At 35.6% G+C, this 11,628-nt stretch overlaps 1 protein-coding gene across 1 annotated transcript; it reads left to right on the top strand.

Moving 5' to 3' along the window:
• Positions 1-224: 224 nt before the first annotated feature.
• Positions 225-8,496, top strand: LOC144250628 (uncharacterized). The gene is given in 4 exon segments (XM_077793528.1): positions 225-370; positions 3,102-3,214; positions 6,074-6,193; positions 7,211-8,496. Coding segments are annotated over 4 exon segments (1,665 nt in total).
• Positions 8,497-11,628: the final 3,132 nt, after the last annotated feature.

The following is an 11,628-nucleotide window of genomic DNA, read 5'->3' as shown; positions in this document are numbered from 1 at the left end:
TGCATCATCAGATTCAAGATATAGAAAAAATAAGATTGATTATTCAGATCGTACTTCTTTAGCTGATCAAATACTTAAAAGAATTAAACAGCTTTAACCATGGAAATATTCTTAATCAGTCTGCATGGTATATCCTTGTATTGTTCTCATTGCTACTAATTCTCTCTTGTGTTGTAATAGGAGGATGTTGTGTACCCAGAACAAGAATTTAGGGACTCGAAATAATGACCCATCACCTGCTTTTTCAAAGAAGGGGGGATATGTGGGAAGCCCCTCTGAATGACCCACGCCTTCCAGAGCTGAAGCAGGAGGCTCTGACCAGTCACTACATTTGTGGTGACTTGGGCATTGGCCCAGCTCAGATAGAGAGGCAGGTCTTCAGATGTAGGTGTTACCCATGAGGCTTGACTTACCCTTATGTGTCCCTTGTAACCCTTCCCCCTCTGGCCTTTTTTGAATAGAACTTTCTAAGAACAAGGGTCCTCCAATAAAAGCTCTTTTCTGAATGTGGTCACTTTCTCACCAGCCTCTAATGACTTTCTCTTGCCCTCCCTTTTGAGGAGCCTGAGGCCGAGAGCTGAGAAGCAGTCCCGAAGCTTGTGTTAAAGGTAAAGTGTGTCTGTGTTTTATTTGGTGTCCCTGAAAATTCACATGAATGACCTTAAGTTCAGCTGACTGTGCAGGTTGGGTGCGGCAATTTGCCTGACCTGCATGGGCAGCAATTTGTAACTGGTGTTCAGAGGAATTACACACACACACACACACACACACACGACTTATATTTTTCAAGAGTAAAAGCAAAAGCAAAAATGGCTCTGGGATGACTAGATATCCACAAGAATAAAAAAATATATTTGAATATGTACCTCACATCAAATACAAAAATAATTTTTTAAAACGGATCAAAAGCCTTTGTATAATAGCTAGAAGCATAAAACTCATAAAAACAGTTGAGGAAATTTTCTTTACTTTGGATGGGGTGATGGCCATTTAATATTTTGTATTTATTTTAATTACACCACTCAATTAGAATAATCCCCATTTAAAAATGCTATGATTTCATGTCAAAATAAACCTTAATGTTACATGTAACTGAAATTCACTAATAAAAAAATAAAATTTAAAAATGAACAAAGGCACTGGAGATGTAGCTCAGGGGTAATGCACCCCTGAGTTCAATTTTCAGTACCAACAAATAATTATTAAAGAACAAACACATTTCTGAATGTAATAGGCTTAATCTTGACTCAGTTGACACTTCTGAGTTCAGTGAAAATGAGAACCATTTTCATGATAATTCATAATTTGTTAAAAATATACCCACAAAATTATAAGATTTCTCTTTTTTGTGACTCAACAATATATTCATGACTACATGAAAAAGCAACAAGTATACAGATGTTAGTTTGGAGTCAGAAGGTAATTAGTTAATGTTATTTGTTTGACAGCCCTTCAGCTAATATGACTCAACACAATACTAGGGATCATTTGGCTCCAGAGGAATAATCTTTATGCCTGAGATATTTTAATTTTATTTAAGTCTATAGATTAAGAAAAATGGATGACCAGGTTTGACTTATACAAGATAAATGTGGTTGGAGTTTTTCAGAAGTCCCCGTTGGGGGACAGTGAAGTTTCAAATAGCATATACAGAAGCCAAGATGAAGTCTATAGCTTAAAAAGTCATAGTGACTAAATTGTAAATATATTTATCTTTATCCTTCAAAAACTTTATTATGCCACATCATAAACTTCATATCTATAATACTGTAGATATTTTCCAAATATATGGTATTATAAGACGTATCTTTTGGCACATGCCTATAATCCCAGCAGTTCAGGAGGCTGAGGCAGAAGGATCACGTGTTCAAAGCCAGGCTTAGTAATTGGCCTCTAAATAAAATTGTTAGAAGGGCTGGGAATGTTGCTCAGTGGTTAAGCTCCCCTGAATTCAATCCCTGGTACCAAAAAGAAAAATAGTGTTTTCTAGGAATCTATTGTCCAATGCAGGGTCATGAGATTTTTACATGTTTTCTGCTAAGAATCTTGAAGTCCCAATTCTCATATTTGCATCTTTCTTCCATTTTAAATTAATTGTCTAAAGTGTGAGATAGTGTTTGAGATCATGTTCCAAGTTTTATATGGATAGTTGTTCCAGATGATTTGAAAATATTTTTTCCTATAACATCTTGGCATTCTCCTTGAAAAACAATTGACCATATATATAAGGATCTATTTCTAAATTCTATTCCATTTACTTATTTCTTTTTGCAGTAATGAATTTGAATCTAGGAACACTCTACCACTGAGATTTATCCCCAGTTCATTATTTTTTGTTGTTGTTGTTTTGAGACAAGATCTTGCAAGGTTCCCAAGGGTGACCTCAAAGTGTCAATTCTCCTGTCTCAGGCACCTGAGTTGTTGGTACTATATGCATCCACAACCATGCCTGGGAATAGTATTCCATTTTATCATATTGTAAGTGTGAATCAGTACTGATAACAGTAACATTTTAAAAATAGCTTTGATGAATATGTACTAAATATACATAATAAAGAGTTTATAGTTTCCTGCAATTCTAGGATTATTGTTTGTTTGTTTTTTAAGATCTCTATCTCCTGGTAGAGCTTGTTCTTTGCCATTTGGATTTGTTTGTTTAATTCATTTTCAAAATATACTTTTATTTCTTGGAATTGCTGTCTCATGTCTTATCTAATATTCCTTTCCATTTGAGTTAGGTATGTCTTGAGTTCTTTCCCTATCCCTACTTCTGATGTTTCTATGTCCTCCTGTAGAATTAAGTTGTCTTGCATTGTTTGTACTCCTTTTTTCCCTTGTTTTCTCATGTTGTCCACGTTGCTTTCTAGCTCTTTTTGATTGTCGTGTTTCTGCTCTCTTCTATAGCTTTGTTTTGGTTCTGTATTACTCTGATGTCTCTCCTTTGTGTTGTTAAACTATGCCTGCTAACATGGATTCTGCTGGGAAGGAATTCCGACGTCCGAGCTCCAGTAACGACACTACTCTGTTATGGCGGGCCCCAGGCTCCTTGCCGGGGTGTCCTAATGGGGGGGTGTGACTGGACTATCTCTGTTTGGTTTCAGTTCCTGGTCATGGCAGGCGGGCAGTCTCCAGCCGCCGAGTATCACAGGCCGTGGGCGGGTGATTGGTCGCCTGCGGGCGGCGTTCTCCTACGGTCCAGTTATGCAGGCAGTGGGTGAACTGTCGCTGGCGGGCCTGCAGTTTCCAGCCGCCCAGTCACGAGGGCCTTGCCTCTAGTCTCCTGGTTTCTCCTGCTAGACTTGGTTTCTCCTGCTAGACCAGATTTCCCCTGAGTGATGGCTCTCGGCAGTTCAAACTGTACTCTGGGCCTTCCTTTTGTTGGGTGTGGAGGGTGACTATTGGGAACCCGGCACTCTATTGTTTTGTTCCTGTTGTGGGGGATGGGACTGTACCATTTCCTTCCCCCTCTGAAATCCCGTACTCAGCCTGGGGGTCAGTGCTGGCTTGGCTGGCAGGATTCCACCGACTCGCAGACACTTTTCTCCCTGCTTACTAATTAATCGCTTCTCTGCGGCGCTATGCCTTCTGTAGCCACAGGGCAGGCCGCGTGAATCAGTCGGCCTGGATCTCCGGGGTCCTGCTGTTGGCTATTGGGATCCTGGGCACTCTATCGCTTTGATTTTTTCTGCTTGCCCCTCCCCCAGTTCTGGCTAGCCAGGTTTCATTTTGGCTGCTGATGGGAGGAGGGGTTGAAGGTCAGGTGTCTCTACTTTTCCCCTAGTCTTTATGCAGGCTCACTCTGATACTCCCTCCCCCAGAAAGCCTAGGAGAGATTTTATGGGAAATCCCCGATGTCTGGGGGGTGAGCTGAGTGACACACACCTGTTTTGATGTTGCAATGTGTCAGAGTGTCTCTAGTTAACTTTAAGTAGTATAAACATCTTTTAATTTTTATCTTTCAATTCTTGAACAACAGCATGCCCAAGAGTGTTCAATCAACTGACACATATTGAGTGATTTTTGAAAATCCCTACCACTTTTGACTTCAGATATTTATTCCATGTTGGTTAAAAAATAACTATCACTTAAATATTTATTAACTTTTTTTTAATACATAAAAATGGTCTATCCAGCATAATATCCCATTTGTGATTAAGAACAGGGATTTTATAAGTCTACAATATTTTCGAAATATTTTCAAAGTCTTATGCTTTGCAATTACCATTTTGCTTCACTGTATTTCCCTTTTCAGTAAGTGGGGATTGATGTCTTTTAGTATGACAGTGATTCTTGGTTTTCATTCAACTCTCTCAATGTTTTCATTGTGTATTTGGAAAGTAGGATGATTGTTGTGAATGTATTTACTCTTAATTCAGAACGTAGGGAAAGGTTCCTTTTCTCTATTTTGCCTCTTTTCAAAGGTTATTTTTAAATTTAAAACGTCTTCTCTGTCCTATTACTGTCTTAAACTATGTTTTGGTACAATAATTTAGACAGCCCAGATTGTGTTCGGTCACTATTCTATGTGTCCTTCTTATATCCTCTTGCTTTCTGTGTATGTGTGTGCTTTTAGATTTAGAGTATCCTGCGGACTACCAACAGTTGTAATTTTTAGAGTTAATTCAGATAGCCAAGGTTTGTTTTGATCAGAATTTTGTAATCTTGCATTTCACAACTAAAAAATCTTAAAACTGAATTATCTCCTTTGCATACTTTGTATGAGTTTCAACTTGACTTCACTTTATTTAAAAATTGAATATATTTATGTGTCCTTTCAAAATTATATTATTGTTACAGATATATATGCCTATTTACACTTTTGTTTTTATGCTTTTTTCTTTAAAATTCTATTGCAAAATTACATATTTTGTGAACCATCATTACAATACAATAGAATTGTTTGTGCCATGACATGTTTAAAATTTCATAAGACTTGTGTTGCTGGGCACATTTACATTGTAGTATGAAGGATTACCTTTCGTACTTGTGGAGAGCAGCTAGTGTTGATGAGTAGTGTGTGCATCTTTATATCTTTAAAGTCATTATTTTCCTTCTCTTTTGAAATATAGTAACTGTGAATATAATGTCTTTGTTGATAATTTTATTCTTTCATTTTTTTAAAATAGCCCTGAATTCCTTTCTGTGTTGTGAAGTTTCAACTAAGGATTTCACAATTATATAGTTACACATTTCTAGGTGACCCATCTTTTTCTCTTGGATGCTCTCAATATCCTGAGTTTAAAACCTTACTTGAATACCTGCTTTGAGTCTTTACAACTTGGTGATAATTGAGTTGCTTGCATGTTTTATTTTTCCTATTTTCTGAGATGTGTTTATTAGTACTAGAAAGAAAACTTAAGGATTCTTTGCCACTTTTCATTTTTTTTTTCATTTTACTTTGGCTGGCCTTGAAATTTTGATACTTCTGGCTCAACCTCCTATGTTGCTGTGTCCTCCTTGACACTTTCAGACATTTTCTAAAGAAATTCTTTCAACATACATCTTCTGCTTATTACTACTAACAATTCTTGCCTAATTTTTATTCTGTTTTTTTTTGTGTGTGTGTGTTTTGGTTTAGTTCAGTAAACTTCATTTAAATGATAATTTACTATTCCTTTGGATTAATTCATAACTTTTGTTACAGCTGACTTAGCTGTGTTTTTCCTGGTGGTAAGCAGGAATCCCTTTTTTGAACAGTCCCCCAATATTTTCATGTTTCATATTTTTTTAATGAAGCAGAAGGAAGTTGGTAAATTTTTAACATATATTGTGAAGGAGGAAAGGCATTGTGTAACACAATGTATTTTCCTCTACTGTATTAATCTTCACAATAATGTACGCATCTTGGATACTGTGAACAATAAGGTGATATGAAAATTTCTCAATGTATTTTTCTGTGTAGATTTTTCTTTGATTCATATATATTTCGGCTGTAACAATGGACTTAGATTTAATAATCCACTCCCCTGCTGATGTTCCTTAATTGCTGTAGTTTCCTATGTTTGCAAAATATACTCAGCCCAGTACAGTAAGTAAACATAATTGTTTTTTATTTATTTTTTATTTATTTCAGCCATGAATTCTCATCATCCTCGAGAAATTTTACCCGAGAAGGGAATAAAAGAGACAGAGAGAAGATATGGAAAGAATGACCTTGACTATTTACAACTAAGGAAACAATGGGAAAATATAGGTGAGAGTAAAGTTTAAATATCATATTACAATGGACAAAACCAATTAGTAGTCTGTATTTGCAATAAAAATTTTATAGCCAAAATACACCATAAACAATTAATATCTGAAAAATTATTTAATGTATTCCTATTAGTATTGATATATATATATATATATATATTCTTAAATATATATATATATATATATATATATATATATATACAGCCATTTTTGATGACTATATTTCTTCTGAAAGGAAATGTGGAAAATTTGAAAAGATATCTGGTCCACTCATAAGTTTTAACTTAGCCAATCATAAATGTAGCACTGAGTTAAACTTCCCATCAAACATTTGCACAGAGACAATATTTAAGACAAATTTCTAAAAGTGATTCTTTTGAGAGTTTCTTTACAAAATGTCCATTTTTTCTGCAACAAAACAATTGGACAATATTAAGAATTGTTGAAAGGTTTCTATTTCCCCACTATTGCTCAATGACAATTCTGATATAGATTTCTGGAAAGTGCACTATATAGATAATGCTATAAGTAACACCATTAGCCATGTCTCTACCCTGAGTAATTGCCAGGATATTTACATTGGTGATAAAAATTATGAATATAGACAAACTCCTAGTAATATTGTAAAAACAATTTACCAAGAAGAAAAATGTGGGAAAGTCTTGCTTCAGTGCTCAAAAACTATTACTCATCCAAGCATTCGTAGTCAAGACAAAACTTACAAGTGTAAGGTATGTGAAAGGGCTCAATACAAGAGAATTTATAGAGAATTAGAGCCCTATACTATTAAAGAAAATCTCAGAGCATCGGCTTGCTCAACATCTTCTAAACACAGTAGATACGATTACAGTGATAAACCCTATAAATTTAAAGACTGTGAAAAAAAACTTTTAGTGAAATGTTACAACTTGTTAAGCATCAGAGGATTTATACTGAAGACCTGTAAATGTAAAAAGTATGGCAAAGCTTTAAAAAATTTTCCACTCTTACTCAACACAAAAAATTTATTCTGCAGAGAAGAACTACAAATGTGAAGAATGCAACACACTCAAAAACTTTACTCAACATCACAGTGTTCATACTGGAGATATGCCATGCAAATGCAAAGAATGTGACAAAACTTCTAATAAAAGCTCCAATCTTATTTGTCACCAGTGGACACACACTGAAGAGATGCCCTACATATGTAAACAACTTTGCAAAACATTTAGTCAAAAACCAAGCCTTAAAAATCACCAGAGAAATAATACTGGAGAGAAGCCCTACAAATGTAAAGTGTGTGGCAAAAGTTTTAATACAAATTCGAATCTTGACCGCCACAACAGAATTCATACTGGAGAAAAGCCCTACAAATGTAACGTGTGTGGCAAGAGTTTTAATCAAAAATCATTACTTACTCGGCACCAGCGAATCCACACTGGAGAGAAGCCCTACAAATGTAAAGTATGTGGCAAAAGTTTTAATAGAAACTCACAACTTAATTGCCACAACAGAATTCATACTGGAGAGAAGTCCTGCAAATGTAAAGTGTGTGGCAAGAGTTTTAGTAAAAATTCATCACTTATTCAGCACCAGCGAATCCACACTGGAGAGAAGCCCTACAAATGTAAAGAATGTGGCAAAGCTTTTAATAGCATCTCACAGCGTAATTGGCACAACAGGATTCATACTGGAGAGAAGCCCTACAAATGTAAAGTGTGTGGCAAGAGTTTAAGTCAAAAATCATCACTTACTCAGCACCAGAGAATCCACACTGGAGAGAAGCCCTACAAATGTAAAGAATGTGGCAAAAGTTTTAATGAAAAAATAGTACTTACTCGGCACCTGAGAATCCACACTGGAGAGAAGCCCTACAAGTGTAAAGAATGTGGCAAAAGTTTTCGTCACAAAACATCACTTACTCAGCACCAGCGAATCCACACTGGAGAGAAGCCCTACAAATGTAAAGAATGTGGCAAAAGTTTTAATCAAAAAATAGTACTTACTCATCACCTGAGAATCCACACAGGAGAGAAGCCCTACAAATGTACGGTGTGTGGCAAAACTTTCAGTCAAAAATCATCACTTACTCATCACCAGCGAATCCACACTGGAGAGAAGCCCTACAAGTGCAAAGAGTGTGGCAAGAGTTTTAATCACATATCATCACTTACTCAGCACCAGCGAATTCACACTGCAGAGAAGCCCTAAAAATGTAGAGAATGTGGCAAAGCTTTTAATCAACGATCATCACTTACTCGACACCAGAGAACCCATACTAGAGAGAAGTCCTATAAATGTGAAGAATGGCAAAGCTTTTAGTATTGAAGATCACATCTTACTAAACTTTATAGATTTTATACTGGAGAGAAGTTTTACAATGAAAACATTGCATCAGTGTCTTTAAGGATGAATCAACCCTTATTTCACAGTAGTTCATCACTATTTCACACCAGAGATATGATAGCACAGAAATCATATAAATGTAAAATAGGTGACAGAGTCTCCAATAGTTGTTCACACCCTACTCAGCACCTCAGAATTTATACGAGTGATAGAACTTGCAGAAAAATTTTTGTAAAGATTTGGCCATTGATCAAACATTTTTAAAACACTGGATGATTTATAGCATATAGAAACCCAAAGAATGTGTCCAAGATTGTATTCAAATTTGCGACATTTTTTAATTTCTGACCTCATATCTGTAGCAAATGTGGAGTAGCATTTGTCCAAAGTGTGTACCTTAGATAACAGCAAAATATTTACAAAAACACCTTGACAAATATAAAGATTGTAGTAAGTTTCTTATCTATAGCCCATCCCTTGAAGTATTTGGGACCTAGGTGGAAAAAAAAAACATTTAAATGTAGAAAATGAGTAATTGCTTTTGACATTTGCTGAAAATTTTCTTAACATCTTTAACTGATATTGTAGAAATAAGGAAATACAAGTATAGAATTGTGAATCCCTAAAAGGATATAATTTTAGTATAAATCAACAATTACTAAAGAGTCTCATTTTTCACAACTGAAGAAATAATAATACTCAGAGTTGATTATTTCAGAAGTCTCTTAAAATTTATATGAAATTTAAAATTTAAATTTTTAAAAGTCTCTTAAACTTAGAGGCACTTAATCAGTAAACCACATCCTCAGATTTTTTTTCTTTTTTATTTAGAGATAGGTTTTGCTAAGTTGTATAGGGCCTCACTAAGTTATGGAGCCTGACTTTGAACTTGTAAAGCTTCTCACATCCGTAGGGTCACAGCATGGTCCACCATGCCCGTTTTACAGAGCATTTTTACTTATATTTCATTACAGATGCAATTTGTTACTAAATAAAGTGTGAATTTCTTAATGTTAACCTTGTTGTGCATTTAATGTTGTTATTAGTTCACACATCTCCCACTATTCACTTTGCTTATGAATCGATGCAATAGTAAAATATTCTATTGGGTAAACAATGCTGTAACGTCTCCATTAATTATTTCATATGTTTAATCAAGTGTTATTTGAAGAATATTATTTATGTAAATTATATACTCCCTCGTTTGTAATTATGGGAAATTAAGAGAGTTATAGGAAGGACCTAGGGATACTAAAATAATGCCCAGATATCCCTAGTTTGAATTATGAGTTTAACATTTCACCTTATAGAGTAGCAGTACACCCTAAGGGATCTACAACTCTGGAGAGTTATACAAGCTCCCAATGAGGGAGAGGAGAAAGACGCAAGAGAATAGGAGCCAACGTGCGTATTCAGGCAATAAAGGAGGGTTGTTGAATGGTGAAATAGTCTTAATGTTTCCTGGAGAATCCACATGGTCCATAGGCCCATCCTGACTCTTGCACTGAAGACATCATGCAGTTCCTCATGAATTCTATGACGTTCATCACTGAGGTGACTATACTCACCTCTAGTGTATGAAAAACATCACAATTTGGACCACTTCTTTAGTTTTAGATACCCAGTAGAAAAGTGTAACTAGAAACATGTAAAATGATGACTGTAAGAAGAAAAAGACATACTATGGGAGCATTTATGCCCCCACATTTTTATTTCATTATATATTTTGATTTTGTAGACCTTTGGTTCTACTTAATAACTTACAATATAATGTTTGTTATATTTATTGGATCATATGATAGATACCATGTGTCATGTCTCCCAGAACCCTCTGCAACCCAGTAATTATAAGATACTATAAACTAACCCTGTCCCTCCTCAGATCTTAAAGCACCAAGAGCCCATGACACCACACAGAGAGAAACACAATTTTGATTGAAATAAACCTCTAGACTCTCATCTACAAGTCCTGATCAAAAAGTAAAAACACAATATTCTGTTGTTATGTTAGCCTTTTGGGTCAAAAAACACCACCCACCAACATTTCATTTAACTTTATTTGGGAAAATAAATATTGAAATATAATGATAAGTTCTAGGAGAATAATATTCACACCACTCTTTATTCCAAAGGGTAAATATCTAGGTTTCATGCTTATCTCCACATTATTTTATGCAGAAAACTGGCTTCATTTTACATATGAGAGTTTAAACTATTTATAAGGCCAGGAAGGAAGATTCAGTCCTAGAGGTCTAAGGAAAATACTAAAGATCTTCCCTTTTCTTGATTGAATGATGTCTGAAGTCCTTGATGAAACAGATAAAGAATGCTGATTTCTCAATGCATCTGGCTGGGTGGCTCACTCATTTGAATCCCAATTTATTTAGTCATCTCAAGGCTATCACTCCCTCCTCTAGGATCTGACCTGTTCTTGGGAGGACTTGGTGTTCTTCAGGGGATCACCAAGTCATGCAAGATGTTACAATGAAGTTTCCTTTGTTCTAACTTGTATTTATTTGGCCTCACTTTCAATACAAGTTAGAACAAGACTTCAGACTCTCACCTGTGGAGAGGATGCTCTGCCCAGCACTTCCCAGTCAGGACCCTGAAAAGCTCTTTGGGACTCCCCAGTACATAGGTTCAGTGGTTGGGATTTCCTAGTCTGGCAATACAGTTGCCTGTGTCTTTCACTTTTGCTTTCTCTCTTTCTTTCATAGTATTACTCAAGGAAACACTGTCTTGTGTGAAGAGAGTGTCTTCCTTATCTATTGGATCTGACTTGTGAAGTTGAGTACTTGCCCACATACTGAATGTCACAAACACATGTATGTGTTATCTAATCAGTAACTAGTGTATCTTTCAACTGCATGATTTTTTATTGCATGGTGGAGGAAATTGAGAATGCTTTCTTTGAGTGCCCACAGCACTATTCATAGTATTCATAACATTGCTATGTAATGTTTCCTGTCTGCTCAACTTGTAAGTATTGTTCATGTGATGCTTTGTAATACAAATAGAAAAGAATTGTAAACCAAAAATTTTGTGATTATACCTAGTTGCGCAGACTGACTTGGGCAACTCTATTTACCATTGTTGTTTTGTATGGGC

Source organism: Urocitellus parryii, chromosome 16 (assembly GCF_045843805.1).
Source record: "Urocitellus parryii isolate mUroPar1 chromosome 16, mUroPar1.hap1, whole genome shotgun sequence".
Lineage (NCBI taxonomy): Eukaryota > Metazoa > Chordata > Mammalia > Rodentia > Sciuridae > Urocitellus > Urocitellus parryii.
The sequence above is the reverse complement of the archived record's forward strand: the minus strand, read 5'-3'. Positions and strand labels throughout refer to the sequence as shown.